At 44.2% G+C, this 23,156-nt stretch overlaps 1 protein-coding gene across 7 annotated transcripts in view; it reads right to left on the bottom strand.

Moving 5' to 3' along the window:
- The window catches only part of enah (ENAH actin regulator), a 150,566-nt gene that overhangs the window by 115,280 nt on the left and 12,130 nt on the right, over window positions 1-23,156 (bottom strand). The window contains exon 1 of one of the 7 annotated variants that reach the window (XM_070435951.1): window positions 3,325-3,566. The exons of 2 other annotated variants lie outside the window; for them this stretch is intronic. In XM_070435951.1, the coding sequence (XP_070292052.1) occupies window positions 3,325-3,338 (14 nt within the window). In that variant the 5' untranslated portion in view covers window positions 3,339-3,566. Of the gene's footprint in view, window positions 1-3,324; window positions 3,567-23,156 lie in introns of those variants that run through there. 4 more of the 7 variants (XM_023973837.2, XM_070435953.1, XM_070435954.1 and 1 more) reach the window with 4 other exon arrangements.

Raw genomic sequence — 23,156 nt, 5'->3', positions numbered from 1 at the left:
GCCGACTCGGATTTCCAACCTTTGACCAAGAAGAGCAGGTAGTAGTTTTAGTCCTAGAGACCTTGTGAGACATACCCTGTTCTCTGGATCAATTTACAGGACAACACATACAGCAAAAGGCAACAACAACAAAAAAAATACACCAAAGTGTTCAACAGCAGGTGTGGTGTGCAAGAAAGACTTCTCTCATTCCAGTAATAACCTTCCTTTTCTGACAAGGTTGCCCGACGAAACAGACCTGAAAAGCAACATAGTTTACTCTTCCATCCATCCCGACAAAAAGTAGGTAAGGTGACGGCTACGTGCACAGGTGTCACCCAACAAAACCCTCTGAGTCACACTAACATTAGCCAACGGGCTAGCTCTGCTACCTATGTATGGGAACTGTCAGAATGATGAAGGTGGTTAGGAAACTTCACCTGATATGAAGAGAAGGCTTATTGTTTTAATTCCATGGCTATCTAACCTCGTCCCCAGGCTAATTTCTAAAMAGGCGGCTGGTGGACAAGACTACTACCTAATCCACACATCTCCAGAACAACATACAAAGTTACTTGGATTCCTTGTATGAGCGGAACACAAAAATGGGAGAAGTGCTAACTTTTAGCTCAATATCTAACTCCTGATGTTGTTGTTGTATTCTCGCCAACCATAGTCTGAAAAATGATGTCATTGTTGCTGGGTGCTGTTGTCATAAGCCAGAGATAGTTTGAGACAGATGACTGTTGTAAAAAGCCCCAAACTTCTCCTCAGGGTGGGGCCATGAAGAGAAACAACCAGTCACCCAACAACCAAATGTCAACGCAATACCTGTCACACCTGCACCATGAAACTATGTTGATATTCACTACATACACAAGAAGTATGTGGACACCACTTCAAATTGGTGGATTTGGCTATTTCAGCCACACTCGTTGCGGACAGGTGCTTAAAATTGAGCACACAACCATGCAATCTCCATAAACAAACATTGGCACTAATGGCCTTACTGAAGAGCTTAGTGAGTTTCAACGTGGCACCATCATAGGATGCCACATATCCAACAAGTCAGTTTGTCAAATTTCTGCCCTGCTGTTATTGTGACATGGAAACGTCTAGGAGCAACAACGGCTCAGCCGCAAAGTGGTAGGCCACACAAGCGCATAGAACCACAGAGCTGAAGCGTGTAGCGCATAAAAAATTGTCTGCCCTTGGTTGCAACACTAACTACAGAGTTCTAAACTGCCTCTGGAAGCATCATCAGCACAAGAACTGTTCATTGGGAGCTTCATGAAATGGGTTTCCATGTCCAAGCAGACGCACACAAACCTAAGATCAACATGCAATGCTAAGCGTAGACTGGAGTAGTGTAAAGCTCGCTGCCATTGGACTCAGTGGAAACGTGTTCTCTGGAGTGATGAATCACGCATCACCATCTGGCAGTCCAACAGACGAATCTGGGTTTGGCGGATGCTAGGAGAACGCTACCTGCTTCCATTCAGCCGCAAGAGCATTAGTGAGGTCGGGCACTGATGTTGGACGATTTAGGCCTGGCTCGCAGTTAGCGTTCCAATTCATTCTAGGAGAACGCTACCTGCCCCAATGCATAGTGCCAACTGCAAAGTTTGGTGGAAGAGAAATAATGGTCTGGGGATGTTTTTCATGGTTCGGGCTAGGCCCCTTAGTTCCAGTGAAGGGAGATCTTAACGCTACAGCATACAATGACATTTTAGTGATGATTGTGCTTCAAACTTTATGCCAAACAGTTTGAGTAAGGCCCTTTCCTGTTTCAGCATGACAATGCCCTCGTGCAAGGTCCATACAGAAATGGTTTGTTGAGATTAGTGTGGAAGAATTTGACTGGCCTGCACAGAGCCCTGACCTCAACCCCATCGAACACCTTTGGAATGAATTGGAACGCTGACTGCGAGCCAGGCCTAAATCGTCCAACATCAGTGCCCGACCTCAGTGCCCGACCGACCTTGCGGCTGAATGGAAGCAGGTCCCTGCAGCAATGTTCCAACATCCAGTGGAATGCCTTCCCAGAAGAGTGGAGGCCGTTATAGCAGCAAAGGGGAGGAACAACTCCATATTAATGCCCATCATTTTGGAATGAGATGTTCGACGAGCAAGTGTCCACATGACCTAAAGTATCTCTTTAACTCTTGATAAAACAGCCCTACCACCCCAACTCCATCGGTTCCTGCAACGTGTCCAATGTACTGCAGCTGCATCTGGAAGCAGAAGAGGATCTCTAAAGTGCAGCTGGTTYGGAAAATGACCATCAGGGAAGAGAGAAAAAAACAAAACAGCTACGGCTATTAAGTCCAATTGATTCCACCAACCCGGTGGAGACCACTGATAAACTTGTTTTGTAGAACAGCATAGCACACAGATGGTAAACAGAACAAACAAAACACATGTCTCAATGTACTGTACACCAACGTAAAATACTTATATATAGCACACACATGGCTGAACATATATATATATATACATTAACACACACACCCCAGGGTATGACTTAGCTAAAGGGATTTTAATGAACTGGTTCTGAGTGTGCATCAATAAATATAGACCTCCAGCAGCAAGCAGCTGAATGCTCCTGTCACATCACAGGAGAAATACTACACTCTAACCAGACATCAACTATATCTGAATTGATTCTAAAGAAGAGGATATTAGTGATAAAAATACAACTCTGGGTATTATTTTTGATGATATATCATTTCGTTTTAGTAATATCACAGCATTATTGTCGCCCTAGTCGGCTGTACCTGCACCAAAATTCCAGTATTTTTTTCATCATCTTGTCCCTCCGCAGCAGACATATGGTGAGCAATATGTTTGGAATATTGCAATAAAAATCATAGTATTGAATCGCAATACATATAGAATCGGCACACAAGTATCATGATAATATCGTATCGTTAGGACCCTGGCAATTCCCAGCCCTAGAGGACATGGTCTATAAATATGAGCTATTCTGCTTGTAGACACTTATTAGACTAGGCTCTATTAATGAAGCAGTACTGGGATGGGGAGTAGAGGCTCATCGTACAGAAGCTAAAGCTGTTCAATCAGCGCAGAGGAGGGCACAAACAGACTAAGCTCTAATCCAAACTGGGAATCACATAGTCACTGGTCAACTCTAGAGCCATCTTAAAACACAGAAATAGTGAGGAAGAAAAAKATTTAACATTACATTACAAACACTATCTGACAATGAAAATAGCCCTCCAAGTCTCTCCAGTACATGTCTCCTCCTCGGCCTTACCCCATCATGTACCCCATACCCACCATGCTCCCTTCCCACGCTCCCCCTTTGCCACTACAAGGACTTACGAGCCACGTGTCATGTTGGCGGTGGAGACAACAGGTGTATTCAGCACCAACACCTGAAGACGTTGTCTGAGAGGGTCTGCCTTCTTGTCAGTGTCCTGTGAGGTCCGCAAAGAAGTGTCTCAGTAGCTGCCCAACAGCACAGTGAGGAGACCATGTAGACTAGAGGCTCCAACAGGTCTGCTGCCACTAGGACCCCTCCTCCAGAGGGCTAAAATCGGGCCGTCCGAGCAGCCCCCTGAAGAATGTCCCCCTCAGCCCAGGAATAAACATGCTGACTGAAAGGAGTCTTGGAACGGTTTTATTGCGGGGGTTTTCTGAGACTAAGAGCACCCCCCCCCACACAACTCTCCCTTCTCCTCCCTGGCTCAAAACCCATACGTACACCCTGCCCAACTCCCCCAGTGTGCTCGCTGTACAGCACTCTGCTATGTTGGTCTGGTGAGCAAGAGGGTAAATGTAGATATGACAGAGGGACAAGCTACTGTATAATTGTCTGTAAAGCTGTATCATGGTAGAGTATCAGGTTGGCCATATCACCCAACTCAATCCAAGTCTCTAGATAAATCAATTGGACCATGTGGCATAAATGATAGGCCCTTGACTTCAGAGATTTGATGATATAATCCTACAGCGGGTGAAGCACTGCCTCATATTGATTTATCAGACTATTCGGTGGTGTTTTAAATCAATATCTAGACTTTCCCATCAACTGTGATTTAGTGAGTACGAGAATGATTCTGTCAGTAACAAGGTTTCCATCCAACTATTTCATGCGGTTGAATTAACTGACATATAAAAAATAAAAAAACTCAAGTCAGGTCTGATGGAAACATCCCAAAACAAAGTGGGATAATTTGTGTGTCTGTGAAACAGATTACGCAACAATTGTGGTGGAAACTCCATGCACAAATAAACCACCATGTCGAAGTAAATGGAGTCACTCGATGATGTGAGGGTATATCTACCACCCCCACGTGGAAAAGCATTAAGAGTTAATAGGCAAATGAAATAAGTTATGAACTTCATGGTGGTTAAGTGACGGATGGTGATGAGCTTGATGCAAATCTCCAATAAATATCGAGGGTATTATTTGAATGCTGGTGACATGAAGATTGATGCTTGGCTGCCAATGATTTAAAAAAAGTTTAAATATGATTATCGGTATGCCATCATATTACCTACCCTGTCAACTTAAAATCAGAGGAATGTTGTCTAGAGAGCATGTGGCAAAAACACATTGGGCAAGTTTGCTATTTATAGCAACAGTTTGTTACAAAACCATTGGTCGAGTAGAAAAGGTGATGCACATGGAAACATCGTAAACACAGCGATAAACTGTATAACGTCTTAATAAAGAGAGAGCTCTCTCCCCCTCTCTACCGAACACACCTTTTATCCTAATGATTTATTGATCCTGTTTCTATGGTGACGTGGCCCTTTCATTCCAGCATGGGGAAATGGGCCAGTGGATTTACCGGATTAGGGTGACAGAGGAGCGAAGCCTTCGTTTGGCCTCTCACAAACACATTGTGTGTGTGTGTGTGTGTGTGTGTGTGTGTGTGTGTGTGTGTTCCCTCCCCATCTGGTCCCAGGTCTAAAACATCCTGCGCCACTAAAGACAGTGTGAAGACCCAGTTCAGCCCAGGACAGCCTGTGATTTAGTATTCTGGTTGGTTGGTACTTAACACAGCTCACTGTGGGCCAAATCTCCTAGCCTAGCGGAGGAAGGCCTGACGCTCTCGTCGGGGCACAGGGCCCTGCATATCACCGGGATGACAGATTAAAACTGCAGCGGTGAGAGGAGCTGTGGCTGTGAGATGCCGGGAGGAGATTGGCCCACGCAGTAAATCACAGTGGTTCCTTAATCCGCACATAAATCAGAAGCGTGCGGAGCTAGCTAGACGGCTGGGGAGAAGCTTGTCTTGTTTGATAGCAACCAGCCGTTGCTACAATAACCTCCAAACCGGTAGAAGCAGCGTTGTGTAGTCTTCTCGTCGGTGGTTGTAAATGTTCACTGARGCACAGCAGAGAGCTGGGGGGAGTCTGGGGATACATGGAGTTGTGTGCCTGCATACTAACACACACAATAAGTGTGAAGTCAGGCACTATCTTGGTACTGTGTGTCAACTGAGCTTTGGCCAGTGGTAAGATGCAATGGTTTGTCCCCAAAGTCCCCTCAAGTTCATATTACTTTATTGGCATCTCCATTGGGCATTCTGTTTGGTCCGAGATATGAGGGAGGTCAGTGCGGTCCCTCTCTCCCAGTCTGTCCCTCAAAACCATCCGCAGTAGGCCTTTAAAGGGACAGGTTCACTTTAAAAAGGACAGGTTCACTTTAAAAAGGACAGGTTCACAGAGTAGTGTCACTCCAGTCAAACAAGTTAGAATATAATCTGCCCTTTAACGCTCTCTGACAGGAGAAAGTCTACACAGACTCCTGGTCTGGTATGTCCATCTAAATGCCAAAGGGCCTCTTGTTCTGTGCGGTAAAGATTTGAGTGATGAGGGCTGTTCCTGGTTGTCCCTCTGTCGATCATCACACAGTGAGAAGCATGGGCCTGCTGGCATTCACTATGCCTTCACAGCACTGATCTCTGTGGACCAAACACTGCCACAGGCACTGCTTTAATTTCAGACTCACGTCTGGTTGGGAATGCAGCAGAGACCGTTAGTGTCTGTCTAAAGCCGAAGGGAACAGGTTGAGATATTTTCTCTATCTAAGAAATAAATCCACCACAGGACCAATTTCTCCTGAACTACCACACAGGCATCTCTTAATGAATTTGAAGCCCCCGTGCTGTTGTGCAATTGCACCCAACAAGCATCAAATGCATTTGATGAGGGACTAAATCTGTCCGCTTGTTTTGAAAAGATAAATTCTGTTCCCCTGGTCGATAGAAGACTTACATGACGGGATACATGGTAAGGTCTCCAGAGCAGTCACCAGGAGGACAAGGCTGGGTCTGCTCCCTTGGCATCAGACGGGCACAGCCAGGGGTACTGCAGATGCTGGGACCACCGGCCTAGTTGGTAAAGACCCCTGTAAGGCCGCCTGAGTGACAGGTTGGCAGAAGCAGTCTGCCTTGTGTGTTCTATCAGTCAGCTTATCAACAGACTTCCATGCCTGGTCACAAGCTGGAGCTGGCCCACTGAAACGCTGAGACCATAATCCCTAAATCTTTTAATATCATGTTGAACATGCTCTACCGTATGGACAGAAAAGGCATGAAGGACAAAGATGAAGTTTCACAGCAATGATGAGGTTGGACTCTTGGGTTGGGCTGAATCTGATAATTGATCAAACCAATGCTCAGTGCTACCCACCAATCATGGAGCTATACTAAAACAAGTTAGTACTGTCATTTTATTTCACTCTTGGCCAACACTGGCCAGCAATAACATCCATCACTGGGAGGAAGTGATGAATCAGTGAGATAGATATGTCACTCCCACAAACAGAGCACCCTACATGAGTGGAATTCCACAGTCAGCATAAAGCCAGTTTCAACACCAGAGTGCTAAAAAAACAGGTGATCTGCGTCTGATTACAGTAACAGGGACTGTTCAGGAGGTAAACAGAAACCATCACAGTAGTAACAGAAACCATCACAGTAGAAATCTGCTCACTTGTTTGGAAAAGATGATTACAGTGTGACCTCTGGAGTGGACATGGGCACAATGCTGCAATGCTAATTTAACAAGACGACCAAGTGGTGCAAAGTGAGGAACTGGACCTAAAATATAACATCTGTCAGTATCACTGCTTCAACTATCTATAATAATCACTACAGTAACAGGAGTTGACAGAACAATGAACAAATAAAAGGGATTAAAGTAGGTGAAAAAGTATAGTGGTCTCTCYTCCAGGTTAAGGAGGGCTGTTTTAGTCTCTGGGATGTCTAATCCTTTCCTCCTCTCTCTGAGGTAATTTAGCCCACGAGGTGAGACGGAGTCTCTTTGGTACCAAACATGGCAATCACAACCTGATGACTCACACTCCCTGTTAAAGCTGCCTGAGCCCTGGCTCTCATCAGATCATTCAACAAGAGGGGTGTCTCCACCGCATTCCTTCCACTTCATCATCAGCACTGTAACAGGGAGGCCCAGGCTGGAAAGTGTAGAGAAGCAGTCAACACAATATATTCACCACAGAGCTGGGTAAATTAAAAACCTTCACGCTAGGAGATGCACAGGAGAGCAGTGCTTTAACCACAAATTACATTCTAACATCACTCTGTTTTGAGGCCCAGTATTTCATTCAGCTCTTGATGGAATAGCATCTGTAAAGCCTTGTAGACAGGAGGATGGACAGAGTTAGCCAGGGAAAACATCCGTTTCTGGCGTGAGGTGAAACAAACATGATTTCTGCTGTGCTTTTTATAGCCCAAACATACCATGTGATGTGTGGGGGAGGGGGAGTGGTGTAGTGCCCTGGTATCATGCCCTGCCACTTTTGACTCTGACAACTGAGTGAGGTGAAGTGCAGGGAGGAAGGGAGGCAGCAGTAGCAGCAGCAGCAGCAGCAGCAGTTGCAGTCCCTAGGGAAACAGTGGTGTGGCCAGCGAGTCTCCAACTGGCCGAGGGCGCTTTCCAAGACACGTGGATGCAGAGTCAAAGTACTCCCATGCACAACAACACAATGAAATGATTTACTTGGAGACTGTGCTGCTCTGAATGTGGCTTGTGGACATTTGTAGAAAGAGCTCAGCCAGGCCTATAGAAATAAAGATCTCACTCTACACTAATCTCTACAGACAGTACCAGGACTGTTTGGAACATCGCCTATCTCATAAATGACCCACACAATATAACAGACGACAAGTAGAGACATACTTGGACTTGGTCTTTCGTCTTCATCTCAAGAATATACCTAGATATAGTATCACTTTGGACTGAGTATGTAACCTATTTGTACTTTGCTTTGTTTACCTCACACTTAAAATATGACTTAAGTGAATGATGCATTGTGTAGGACTAAAGTGGAACTAACTGTAAAGCTTTTAAAAAACTACTACAGCCCGTGCCTAAGGTTTGCCAAACACTTGAGCCTGAGAATCCTCCCGTAGACCAGAAGACCGCTAAAGCTGAACAAGTCCACCAGAAAAGAAGAGTCCTCCGAGCAATACAAATCAGAGAAGTGACCCGGAGACTAACATGGGTCCGTTCTCACTAAATCTTAAGGCAGCAATAAGCATTCCTCTGCACGAGGAAGAGAACGAGTCTAACGATCTAATACAGAGCCACAGTGACTTATGAAATGTCCAGGGGCCAGCAGCTCCACTGTGTACATATGCTTTTAAGGGAGCCTGCAATGAAGCTGAATAACACTACAATATCAACAAGAGAAACATCCAGCACCATTCCTCCCATGCCATTTAGATCAAATGACATTTCTGCTTACTGCATGAGTTGATGGGACCACCACCCCCTTTTCATCTTCTCTCCTCCACTCCTAGCACATCCCATTGCATTTTTTTGTAAATTAAGCCTTGCTTTGAGCTTGGCTGTTGGGTAAGCTGCTCTTTTGTGTTGGGTATAATTTCCATGCAAGACTAGAGAAAAGACGGACAGGGAGAAGAGGGAAAGAAMAGGGGAATTCTTTACATTCACTCAAGGCTGGCCGTGTGCCATGAGAACCCTCTGGATGCCTTTTCAGCAGGCGGACAACATGAAGAGTGAGAAGGCTGTGTGTTAATATTCTTACTGAGCTCAGATATTCTCTCAGGCCTGTTGTCAACGTCACTGAGGAGGTGTGGTGTGTGTGTTGGAGGCAGTTCAGAACTGACCTACACAGCAGATACATTTGGTTGTGTTGGTAGGAGAGAATATGTTTGGCATGCAATATAAATCCTCGTAAGATACTGCAGTCCTGCATCCCATAATCGCACTACAGCAGCCTGAAATCCTACTGAAAAGCTTGGCGAGTGTTTAACAGGTTGATGAACATCAGAATGGCCATGGACGTCTTTGTATTGAAGAAGCAGGCTGAGGCCCACCTGTTGTTGTGGCCGTGAGAGAGGAAGGAATGAGGGAGAGCAATAGCCAGGGAACAGCTGACGCCTATGGCAAGATGACTTATGCTAACCTGTCAGAGTCAAAGCAGCTTCTTTAAGACCTGATCAAATGTACTTCACTTAAGGCACTTATATTACATTAAGGCTGTTCAACAACCATATTAAAATGTTTTATAGTACAAATGAAAAAGCACAAAAAGTTGCGTTGAGTGAGAGAAAATCCACAATTGGGGCTACACTTGAGTACTTCTGGATGCTAAGGAAATAGGGAAAGTCTTTGTTGCAGGATAACAGCTTGGCCTGCAGTGTGGGAAAACCCAGTGCCGGTGACACCAATTAGTCCAGTAATTTCCCTTCTTCCCCAAGCCTGCTGACTCCGCCATCAGAGACTGGAAACACTACAGAGCAGCACCAGCCTTGCCATCAACTAACATGGATMAAACAGACTTAAAGCATTAAAGGGGAGGTTTACCTAAAATCCTACATTTCCCAGGTGATTCCATACATTGAATCTATACTTAAAAATATAAACGCAACATGAAAAAAGTGTTCGTTCCATGTTTCATGAGCTGAAATAAAAGATCCCAGAAATGTTCCATATGCAAAAAAAAGCATATTTAACAAATGTATTTATATCCCTGTTAGTGTGCATTTCTCTTTTGCCAAGATAATCTATCCACCTGACAGGTGTGGCATATTCAGAAGCTGCTTAAACAGCATGATCATTACACAGGTGCACCTTGAGCTGGGGACAAGAAAAGGCCACTAAAATGTGCAGTTTTCACACAGCCCAATGTAACAAATGTCTCAAGTTTTGAAGGAGCGTGCATGCTGACTGCAGGAATGTCCACCAGAGCAGTTGCCAGAGAATTCAATGTTCATTTCTCTACTATAAGCCGCCTCCAACGTTGTTTTAGAGAATTTGGCAGTACGTCCAGCCGGCCTCACAACCGCAGACCACGTGTATGACTTCATGTGGGCGAGCTGTTTGCCGATGTCAACATTGTGAACAGAGTGCCCCATTGTGGCAGTGGGGTTATGGTATGGGCAGGTATAAAGCTACGGACAACGAACAAAATTGCATTTTATCGATGGCAATTTTAATGCACAGAAATACCATGACGAGATCGAGGCCCATTGTAGGCCCATTTTTTTTTAAAGGTATCTGTGACAAAACAGATGCATATCTGTATTCCCAGTCATGTGAAATCCATAGATTAGGGCTAATGAATTTATTTCAATTGACTGATTTCCTTATATGAACTGTGACTCAGTAAAATCTTTGAAATTGTTGCATGTTGCGATTATATTTTTGTTCAGTATAGTTAGGTGAAGTTAGCCTTCCCCCCCACTCTAGAACTGGTTTCTTTGTGCACTGCTAGCTCTCTCTCGCTGCTAGCTCTCTCTCGCTGCTAGCTCTCTCTCGCTGCTAGCTCTGCTGTCAGTCTAGGAGCGATTAAGAAACACGTACATTTTGAAAACATTTGCGTCATTGAAAATGTATGGCAGAATGAGCTTGAGTCAGGAATGAGAATGAGGTTTTGAGTCAGGAAATGTGTACTTTGCACCTAAAACGAGTGATTAATTATATTATTTTATGTGGCCGACTGCAACAACAGTGGATATGTGTAACTGTGCATGTGCGCTCGTGGGTCAACTGTTACTTATATGCCCTTATTTGGAGCTTGACGTCACAGATGGGAGTTTTATGGCGCAAACATTGAAAGATTTATCACAGGTAGCCTAAAGTTAGTTCTGAAAAGTGGAAATCCAAAGTGTTTGCAGCAAGACCAAACTGGTGTTCGGTCCCTTGCTGCACTTTATATAAGAAATATATTCAAGGCAACAAAATATTCCAGTTTTCCATTGAAAACTAGACAGATGTAGAAGATGGCTAGTAGCGATAAAAACAAGAAATACGATGTAAACACTCCTACAGCAAATGTGTGTGTAGTAAGCACTTCATTGGCGTTGACTACAAAATAGATAAATCGGAAATAATGGGAACAAAACTCAGACAAAAAAATAAAAGATCCCAGAAATGTTCCATACGCACAAAAGCTTATTTCTCTCAAATGTTGCACACAAATTTGTTTACATCCCTGTTAACGAGCATTTCTCCTGACAGGTGTGGCATATCAAGAAGCTGATTAAACAGCATGATCATTACACAGATACACCTTGTACTGGGGACAATAAAAGGCCACTAAAATGGTGCAGTTTTGTCACAACATAATGCCACAGATGTCTCAAGTTGAGGGAGAGTGCAATTGGCATGCTGACTGCAGGAATGCCCACCAGAGCTGTTCCCAAATAATTGAATGTCAATTTCTCTACCATAAGCCGACTCCAACGTCGTTTTAGAGAATTTGGCAGTACGTCCAACCAGNCCACCAGAGCTGTTCCCAAATAATTGAATGTCAATTTCTCTACCATAAGCCGACTCCAACGTCGTTTTAGAGAATTTGGCAGTACGTCCAACCAGGCTCACAACCGCAGACCACMMGTAAACACGCCAGCCCAGGACCTCCGCATCCGGCTTCTTCACCTGCGGAATCGTCAGACCAGCCACCCGGACAGCTGATGAAACTGAGGAATATTTATATATGTTTAATAACACCCTTTTGTGGGGAAATACTAATTCTGATTGGCTGGGCCTGACTKCCCAGTGGATGGGCCTATGCCCTCCCAGGCCCACCCATGGCTGCGTCCCTCCCCAGTATTGTGAAATCCATAGATTAGGGCCTAATTTATTTAAATTGGCTGATTTCCTTATATGAACTTTAACTCAGTAAAATCATTGAAATTGTTGCATATTGCATTTGTATTTTCGTTAATCTGTGAGACATCTGTGGCATTGTGTTGTGTGACAAAACCGCACATTTTAAAAAGTGGCCTTTTATTGTCCCCAGCACAAGCTGCACCTGTGTAATAATCATGCTGTTTAGTCAGCTTCTTGATATGCCACACCTGTCAGGTGGATGGATTGTCTTGGCAAAAGAGAAATGCTCACTAACAGGGATGTAAACAAATTTGTGCACAAAATGAGKGAAATAATTGTGCGTATGGAACCTTTTGGGGATTTTTTATTTCAGCTCATGAAACATGGGCCCAACACTTTACATGTTGCATTTATATTATTCTTCAGTGTGGTTTTAATGTAAGGAATTACTTAGGAKATTTTGGATTTTAGTTCAACTTCCCCTTTAAGAATTTGGGTATTTTCGCATACCCTTCATGGACCAGTTGCAGTAAATTAATAGATCAATATTAATGAGAACATTCTCTAATGAAAAGAGAAACGAGAATATCAAGATCTGGTCCCGAGTCTTAGCAGCTATGAGTCACCCCACCCCTGAAACAAAACACACCTCACACACAGAGAACAAGGACACTACTGTTACTGAGGTGACAGGTGTGTTCTCTTAAAGTCCAACGGACTGTGTTCAGCTCCCCTGGGTCTCCCTAACCTACTACTACAGAAAGAGATTGGAAATCTTGGCTCCGGGAACCTGGCAACATGAAAACAAGGCAGGGAGGTGGAAAAGTAGCCATGGGGAAACTGCTGTTACCATGGACAGATGGGCAAACATAGGAGCCACCTGTTCAGAAACCCTGCCCATGGACTGCCCTGGCCTCAGGTAGCTACACGACTCCCAGCCCAACTCCCCCACTGCCCTGGCCTCAACTAGCCACACGTCTACCAGCACAACCAAGGCTTCCTGGGGGTTTCAAAGACCGGAGAAGAGAGTGGAAAAAGGGGGAGAGAGGCAGGGGTTGAAAGGAGGAAGAGAACAAAGCGAACATAAGACAGATGGAGACAGCGGGAGAAAGACAGACATATCCTTATTCTGCAATAATGCAMAAATGACAGGCTAGATAACACTGCTCTGTCCATCCATCAGGTTGTCTGTCGGAGGTAATTTACTGGGGGAGGAAAAACACCTCTGTGGTCCCGATGAGTTCATTCCATTTCAGGCTCACACACCAAAGACCAGCGCTGTGATAAATCAAAGACCAGTGAAAGTTGCATGCCTCAGTAGTGATTATATCCTGCCCATGGCTCCTGCATGGCCTGCCACATAAGCAGGCAGCACCAGATACCATCCCCCCTCTTATGTCTTTCCATTTTTCACTAGTGACATCTGCTGCTGCTAAATGCCAGTATCCAGGCAGGCAGGCCCATACACACAAAGAGACCAACAGAGATACACAGAGACCGAGACACACAACATCCATCAGGCCAGTATGGAGCACTCCCACGGGTGTCCCTGGGTGCTCACAGCTCACTGATGTGTGCTGATGTATGATAAATATAATTGAGATGACGTCCGATCTGTGTCCGCTGATTGACTGGACCACAGAAGGCCCCACAGTATGGCTTCTGATGGAGATATGGCTGGCCATATAAAATCACATGAATAATTCCCTGTAAATGATTAAATAGTAGTGGAGGGATTAGTCCATTCTGAAGTCTGTTTGGATTCAGGTCTGTAAAAAAAWATATATATTTGAATGTACACTGAAATTCTTATCTTAAAATTATTTGAGCTTTTTAAATCGAAATTCCAAAGCCATTTTTTTTTCTTTACACCTTTATTTAACTAGGCAAGTCAGTTAAGAACAAATTCTTATTTTCAATCACAGGATAGGAACAGTGGGTTAACTGCCTTGTTCAGGGGCAGAACGACAGCTTTTTACCTTGTCAGCTCGGGGATTCGATCTTGCAACCTTTCGGTGACTAGTCCAACACTCTAACCACTAGGCTACCTGCCACCTCAATAGAGAACTTTCATTGCCAAAACATCAACAAAAAAAACATTGTCGTATTACTGTTTAATTTGATTACTTTCATTCCTTAGTCATAATCTCATCTCTGCTCAGGCACTAGCAGCCAGCCAGCCATCCAACATCTCTGTGCTTCCCAACGGGTCATCCTATTTAGCTAGGCTAGCAGCTGCCAATGCAGCAGAGCTGTCTGACAAAAATTACTATTTCAGTTCTTCAAAGTAGATAGGGCATACTTTCAAGACTGCTAAATACCAAGTCCAACTATCAATCGGGTAGAGCTACCACACGAACAGTCTATCACTCTTGTCGTTGTGTTGTATACATTCCWTTCTAATACCGTCTCCGTATATCCATCTGTTCAGGGCCGGGAAGAACATGGCAGGCAGCGCACACGCAATGGATTATGGGCATTGTAGTTCATTCATTGTTTCTGTGGTGAACTAGGTTGAATATTTATTTTTATTTTTTATTACTAGGTTGTATACAGTTTGATTTCTCTCGTGCTTGTTTTTATTTCTCTAGAGTAACGCCTCGTTGAATCCCTAATTTTTTTTTCAAGTAATTGAACCAACGAAGGTCAATTTGTTGTTTAATAACCCAGGAATAAACAACTTCGGATAATTGCAGAGCACTATTTGATAGAGATTATGCCCTTGCATTGGGACAGAATTAGCATACTGTGTTTAGAATTTAAGAATAATTGAATTGGAGACTGACTTGCACTGTAGATGGCCACACAAGAAATCAAACCAAGACGTTTTGCCGCCAACTTTAGCAAGCCGCAAACGTTTCTTTATATCTGAAAGGTGTTTCAGCCAACAAAGCCTGTACTTTAATTTACGCCAAACTAGTCATGATTGCTGTGACATGTTTAAAAGTCCCACCAGTACAAAACGTCCCCTTTCATCTTACCGGCTTTGGCACCATTAAATCATGAATATTCTACTGTTCTCCGAAATCAAACTCCGTACTTGTCATTATGAAAAATTATAAACAAAATGGCAGTCTGCTATTTGGACCAGCTATGCTGCATGCAATGTTACCAGCTCTATTTTATGCACAAAAAAACCTAMCAAGCCAGGCAACTAAAAGCAACTTTGACAATGCTTTGGTTTGTTGCTAGCTAAACTTAACGTTAGTTATTGAGCTGGCTACCAGCTCATATACAGCGTACTCAGAAAGTATTTAGACCCCTTCACTTTTTTCATTTTGTTACAGCCTTATTTCTAAAATTGATTAAATAAAACATTCCTCAATCTACACACAATAGCCCATAATGACAAAGCGAAAACAGGTTTTTAGAAATGTTTGCAAATTTAAAAATAAAACAGAAATACCTTATTTATATAAGTATTCAGACCCTTTGCTATGAGACTCAATTTAGCTCAGGTGCATCCTGTTTCCATTGATCATCCTTGAAATGTTTCTACAACTTGATTGTAGTCCACCTGTGGTAAACTCTATTGACTGGACATGACTTGGAAAGGCACACACCAGTCTATATAAGGTCCCACAGTTGACAGTGCATGATGTCAAAGGATTTGTCCGTAGAGCTCAGAGACAGGATTGTGTTGAGGCACAGATCTGGGGAAAGGTACCAAAAATGTCTGCACCATTGAAGGTCCCCAAGACCACAGTGGCCTCCATCATTCTTAAATGGAAGAAGTTTAGAACCACCAAGACTCTTCGTTGAGCTGGCAGCCCGGTGGAACTGAGCAATCGGGGGAGAAGGAACTTCATGGGGAGGTGACCAAGAACCTGATGGTCACTCTGACAGAGCTCCAGAGTTCATCTGTGGAGATGGGAGAACCTTCCAGAAGGACAACCATCTCTGCAGCACTCCACCAAATCAGGCCTTTATGATAGACTGGCCAGACGGAAGCCACTCTTCATTAAAAGGCACATGACAGCACGCTAGGAGTTTGCCAAAAGGCATCTAAATGACTCAGACCACGAGGAACAAGTTTCTCTGGTCTGATGAAACCAAGTTTGAACTCTTTGACCTGAATGCCTAGCCTCACTTCTGGAGGAAACCTGGCACCAGGGAGATGGGAGACTAGTCAGGATCGAGGGAAAGATGAACTGAGCAAAGTGCAGAGAGATCCTTGATGAAAACCTGCTCCAGAGTGCTCAGGACCTCAGACTGGGGCAAAGGTTCACCTTACAACAGGACAACGACCCTAATCACACAGCCAAGACAACGCAGGAGTGGCTTCGGTACACGTCTCTGAATGTTCTTGAGTGGCCCAGCCAGAGCCCGGACTTGAACGCGATCGAACATCTCGAGAGACCTGAAAATAGCTGTGCAGTGACGCTCTCCATGCAACATGACAGAGCTTGAGAGGATCTGCAGAAAAGAAGCACAGATCTGGGTAACATGCTGACCAGACCGGACACGTCACGTGCGCGAGCGTCGCAAAATAAATTTAGAAATCCATGTTATTCAATTATTGCACCCACACTGCTCGCGAGCATCTACGACGCCAAGGGCTAAAATAGAAGTCGTTCCTATTTCTTTCGCGCTGAAAGTCATCTCCTCATTGGTTTATAGAAGCAGGTACCCACATACCATCTCCTCATTGGTTATACCCACGTGGGTGATTGAAAGACGAACTTTGTTGCCGGTTGTCGTGGTAATACAATGAAAGTTTAGATGRGATCACCATATAAGTTCAAAGATGAACAAGCCTGGAAGGAGGAGAGATGACTAGAAACAATTCGGTTGTCCGTTTTATGTGTGGATTAATTGTCGGAGTAGAGGTCCTTGTGCATTTCAGGTAAAATAACAACTCAATGTTTATATCCCAGGACAAATTAGCTAGCAACAGCAAGCTAGCTAAATAGGACAAATTAACATTAGCTAGCAAGTGCAAGCTAGCTAGCTTGCCGTACATGTTTAATGCTTTTCGACCTGTCCCCACATTAATGTCATTGGTTGAGTTTGTTTTGATATTTTAACCTGCGTGTCGTGATCGCGTTTGGTGTGGGGGGGGGCAAAATAAATGTATGCACGATGGCGCATGCGCGCAGCCGGTTTGGGTTCCGTGTAAGGGTGCAAAATACTTTCTGCAGCATTGAAGGTACCCAAGAAGACAGTGGCCTCCCATCATTCTCAAAATAGAAGTTTGGAACCACCAAGACTATTTCTAGAGCTGGGCACCCAGCCAAACTGAGCAATCAGGGGAGAAGGGCCTTGGTCAGGGAGGTGACCAAGAACCCGATGGTCACTCCGACGCGATGGTCATTATATACAATAGATGTTGTGTAGAATCAGAAAATATGACTAAAGATTCCCCTCTGTTATATGTTCTGATCCATTCACCTACGTGAGCCTCTCAAGTCTCACACTCCAGAGTTCCTTTGTGGAGACACACAGCTCATCACCTGGCCAATACCATCCCTACAGTGAAGCATGGTGGTGGCAGTATCATGCTGTGGGATGTTTTTCAGCGGCAGGTACTTTAACACTAGCCAGGATCAAGGGAAAGATGAKCGGAGCAAAGTACAGAGATCCTTGATGAAAACCTGCTCCAGAGCACTCAGGACCTCAGACTGGGGCGAAGGTTCACCTTCCAACAGGACATCGACCCTAAGCGCACAGCCAAAACAATGCAGGAGTGGCTTTGGGACAAGCCTCCGACTGTCCTTGAGTGGCCCATCCAGAGCGCGGACTTGAACCCGAACGAACATCTCTGGAGAGAATCCAGAAAAACAGGAGAAACTTCCCAAATACAAGTGTGGCAAGCTTGTAGCATCATGCCCAAGAAGACTTGAGGCTGTAATCGCTGGCAAAGGCACTTCAACAAAGTACAGAGTAAAAAGGTCTGATATTTCAGTTTTAGATTTTTGATAAATTTGCTAAAATTTCTAAAAACCTGTTTTAGCTTTGTCATTATGGGGTATTGTGTGTAGATTGATGAGGGGGGAAAAAACTATTTAATACATTTTATAATAAGGCTGTGACGCAACAAAATGTGGAACAAGTCAAGGGGTCTGAATACTTTCCGAACGCACTGTAATTACCAGAACACAAGATTGAGTTTAACTGTAGCCAACTTTTTATTCACCCTAACGGGAAAATTAACAGATTATAGGGTAATTATTTACAAGTACGGTGAGCTGCTAACTTACTGTTGTGAAAGTCAAGAAATAAAAGGAAATAAGAGGAATTTAGAACAACTTGCTGTCACATGACAACTGTCTCAACAACGGGGTCAAAGCTGAATGTCTTGCTCCTTGCCGGCTAAAGCAATGGCGATAAAAAAAACGGTAATGCCGACAAGAAAGAGMTAGAAAGGGGGCTGATCATTTCCCAATTGTTTTTACAGGCAACATAACGTGAATCCTATGTGAAAGCAGTACTATACTCCTCTTCATATTTTTCAGTGGCTCTTGAACTGTGGCACAACAGAAGACCCCAAAATACACAGACTTACTCACTTCCAGTGAACTGATAAAGCCATGGTTATTGTAAGAGAAAGGTAGTAGAGCACGGGGGTGATATTTAACATTGTATCATTGGATGAATGTCTTGGTTCAGCTCTAGTCCTTTCTCTCCTGGCCCGTCTTAAGGGTTAATCAGTCTAATGTTCACTAGTGGGATTAGACACAGACCAAGAACCAGTGCCAGAGAAATTAAGTAAAACACTTAAACCTACAAACAAACAACTGCGTGTGTGCGTGCGTAGCCTAGCGACAGGTGATGAGCCAAATGTTTTTTAGAAGCAGCTGGGTGGCAGACAGTGAGTCAGATACAGGCATGAAAACACAGCCTACAATTGAGACTTTCAAAATCAGCTCCATTTTAGATCATGGTTTCTGTAAGACTGCTTTTGACAGCTTCCTCTCTACTGTGCTACATGGGCTGGTGCTCACTGTTCAGTGGGAGGCCTTGGGCATATTATCCATCCAAAACAAAATGAGCAGCTATGGAGTGCCGTCAAAGCCAAGTGGAGCCCCAGCTCTAAAACAATCAGTCAGTGAGAAAAGTCTGGATTTAGATTAGCACACAAAGACTGAAATCCATTAGAGCGGTTCAAATAGCACTGCCTTTCACAGTCAGAGGGGGGTGGCACTTCTTTTTTCCCTCGCTTCACTTTTCTTAGTGAGCGCTTCAATTGCAAGTCGAATTTCGTGCTCCTTTCTGTGGTCCAACTCGGCTCAGTGAAAGCCTTTCCAGAACAGTTGAGGTCAAAGGGTCAACATTCACAGCCCAGTAAATGGCAGCTCTGAAACATTCACCCCCGCCTTGGCCTCACACTCCTACATCCAGACCTCAAGAAAATATTATGCTACTACTTCCTATACACAGATGAACAACAGTGATTTGCACCTGTCAAAGTAGCAATATACAGAACCAACACATTGTTTGTCTGTTCAAACTTTGAAGCAAGGCCTCTTGGGTAATTTGTTTCATATACCATGGAAGAAGGGTAGGGTACGATTGGAACGCCTTTAGGCAATTAGATCATGCCATCTTGGGAATATTCTGACAGTATTTTCCACAGACAGCTGAATCATACGAGGACAGTCACAGCCAGACCAGCGGCTTGTCCCCATGAGCGGTTTGTCGCCATGAGCGGTTTAGAATGTCAGAGCCTAAAAGGGAAGTGGAGGATTTAGGTCGACATGGGCAACCGCCCAGGGCGGCATCTTGCCGGGGGCGCCTGCACAAAATGTTTTGTAATGGTGACATTTACGCAATCGGTTTTCTATCGCTCATTTGCACGTCACGTCAATGATATGTCACCGTTTAGTTTGTGAGCTAGGCAGGCTACTGCCTGGGATGGTCTCCCATTCAGAAGTACAAGATGGGGAGGGGGGCGGGGGTAGGTTGACCTCAGGTCTCCCTACTGGAAGCCCGAGGTAGGGGGAGCAGGGGAATCTATCAAATAGCACACCTCTAGCTTTGTACAGCGCTAATGCAATTAGTCAAATCAGTCACTACGAAATGCTACCAAATAAACCACAATTCATTCACAATAGTGTGAATATGGAGTTCGACAGTTGCATTTTTTTCTGGTTTGTTGCGAAATCGTTAAGAATAATATAAAACCTGTCTGCACACCACCAAGGTGAATTGGTTTAGTTTTGACTCTTGGTTGACAGTGTTGGGGGATGGGTAATGTATTGATGCTCGAGTGCCAAATCAACACAAATGGATAAGAAAAGGTCTAAGCCATCAGGTGCCCAGTTTAGGAAAAAGAGGAAAGAGGAGAAACGCTCAAAAGATAAAAGGTATGCATCTATGTCATCTCTTTATGAGTATAATATTATGCATGTAATGAAGTAGGCTAGTATAACACTTATGTTTGTTAGTCTGTTGCTAGCTATGCTATTACACATAGGGCGATAATATTCCATTTTCTGTCCAACTAACTTACATAACATTGGATGTAATTTCACACAGTTTCATCATGATAATGTGTGTAACCTGCAGCAAAACGATTACAACCTAACTAGCACACCATTGATTTGGTTGACTTTCATTGAGGTGACATCATAAAGGTTTTGTGTGATTGTATTGACTAGGTCCTGAGCTCAGTAAGGGGAATTTCCAATGCTGTAGGTTAACTTAAGACGTATATATTATGCTGATATCTTGTATCTTTAGTGATATATTGCGTCTTTTGGGGGGGGGTCTTATGCCTAGAATTAGCCAAGGAGGTTGTATGGTTCATTTGGTACCTATTCTGAAAGTTTGATAAATTGTGCATAATAACATGTATATTTAATTGTGCAACAAATGGATTTAGGGTGTCAGACTCATATACTGTATTCCAATGCAGATTCAGGGGCACTTGTGAAATATTTTGGAGCACCCTCTGGCACTGGCCAGGATGAGAAGCCATCTACCTCCTCAGCCACACTGGCCAGGAAGAGAAGCCATCTACCTCGTCAGCCACACAGGCCAGGGAGAGAAGCCATCTACCTCCTCAGCCACACTGGCCAGGAAGAGAAGCCATCTACCTCGTCAGCCACACAGGCCAGGAAGAGAAGCCATCTACCTCCTCAGCCACACAGGCCAGGAAGAGAAGCCATCTACCTCCTCAGCCACACAGGCTTCTTCACAAATGTTGTCTGAGCCTGAGGATGAGGATGAAGATCGATTTGCTTCCACTTCTCCCCAGCAGGATACTTCAGGTGTGTTTGTGTACACGCACATGTGTTAATGTGCGCATCCCTGCATAACAAACAATCTTCCTTTTGTAAAGTTTTAAGTTTCCATTTTGTAGGTAACAATGCTGATTGTATTATTACTGGGTATGTTTGTGGGATGTTCCACCACTGTAAATAATGTGAATAACGTGTGTAAACTAATGCCCATGTGCTCTCCATTAGAAATGCCTGTAGCAGCATCCCCACCAAATCCTGCTGCTGAGGATGAACCACTGTCTACAGACCCTGCTGACAGGCCTTCAGTTTGCAGAGGACCAAGTGAGGTACCACCTAACTGTGTTCTCCAGAGGAATGAGAGTGATGGAAGAAGTTGCCTCCACCAGTATTTCAGGAAGACCTTGGTGAGTGATGAAAAAAATCCCTAAAAAGTTGGTTGGTGTATTCTGAAAGAAACAGCCTCTTCTGCTGCAAACTTTAAGAAGAACATTTATTTAGAAAACTCAGGACTGACAGACTGGAAACATGCAAGTTCTTTGCTGACTTCACACGACAGCAGTCCAGAAKACCAAAACTGCATGAAAACATGGAAAGAACTGGCAATGAGTATCAAAAAAGGGGAAACAATTGATCAGTATAAAATGGCACTTATGGTGGCTGAGAGGATAAGATGGACAGAGGTGTTGACACGTCTGACTGCTATTGTGCCGTCTCTGGCAATTAGAAATCTGGCACTAAAGAGACACTCAGACACACTGTACTCTCCGTCAAATGGAKATTTCCTCAGAGGTTGAACTGATGGCACAATTTGATCCAGTCATGAAAGAGCACCTTAACCGTGTCCAAAAGGYGACCTCGAGTCACACCACCAGCTACCTTGGCCACCAAATACAGAATAAACTCATTGATTTTTTGAGCAGCAAGGTCACTTCAATAATGGTGAGTGACATCAAGCTGGCAAAATGATTCTCTATCATTCTAGATTGCACCTCAGATGTCAGCCACACTGAACAGTGTGATTAGAATTGTCACTGAAGGAGGAGCCCCACAAAGGAACATTTTATGGGGTTTCTGGAGGCAGAGGAGTCCACGGGCCAACATTTGGCATCCCTGATTCTCAAAAGATTAGAGGAGCTAAACATTCCTTTTGAGAACTGCAGAGGACAGTCTTATAAATGTGTCCATAATGGCTCACATGAGGCAAAAACAAAAAGGTGTCCAGACCAGACTCCTGGAAATGAATCCAAGAGCTCTATTTGTGCCATGTGGGGCTCACACATTGAACCTGGTTGTGGCTGKTGCRYCRAAAAGTTSTSMKMYRSKCAGYMTWKRTTMGSKWRRTWKKKKAAKRMMWKKKCRTMMTRRRKYSCRRCKKKKKYSSYWMGGSSKWRCRMYAAAAAAACATGTGGACATCACTTTGAAGATGTGGACRGAGACAAGGTGGGAGAGTAAAGTCAAGAGTGTCGAGCCACTGAGGTATCAGACAGCAGCGGTGAGAGAGGCACTGATTGAGGMGAGGGATCAAACCAAAGACCCTGTGATAAAGATTGAGGCCCAGTCCTTGTCAGAGGAYGTGGGATCATKCRGCTTCAGCATCTGTACAGTGGTGTGGTATGACATCTTGAGGCAGATCCAACATGTGATCAAGCTGATGCAGTCTCCCAGCATGCATGTGGATGTTGCAGTCAGTCTTCTCAGAAAGACAGAGGTCTCAGCAACTACAGGGCAACAGGCTTTATGACTGCACAAACGTCAGCCAAGGATATTTGCGAGGGTATGAATGTAGAGGCCGTTCTACAACAAAGGCTGAGGTCCACAAAGCGGCACTTTTCATACATCATTTGATGAGCCTTTGAGTGATTGCACTGAAGAAGCTGGAGGTGACATTTTCAATGTCGTTGTTGATGCTGC

The sequence above is a fragment of the Salvelinus sp. IW2-2015 genome, linkage group LG28 (genome assembly GCF_002910315.2).
Source record: "Salvelinus sp. IW2-2015 linkage group LG28, ASM291031v2, whole genome shotgun sequence".
Classification (NCBI taxonomy): domain Eukaryota; kingdom Metazoa; phylum Chordata; class Actinopteri; order Salmoniformes; family Salmonidae; genus Salvelinus; species Salvelinus sp. IW2-2015.
The sequence above is the reverse complement of the archived record's forward strand: the minus strand, read 5'-3'. Positions and strand labels throughout refer to the sequence as shown.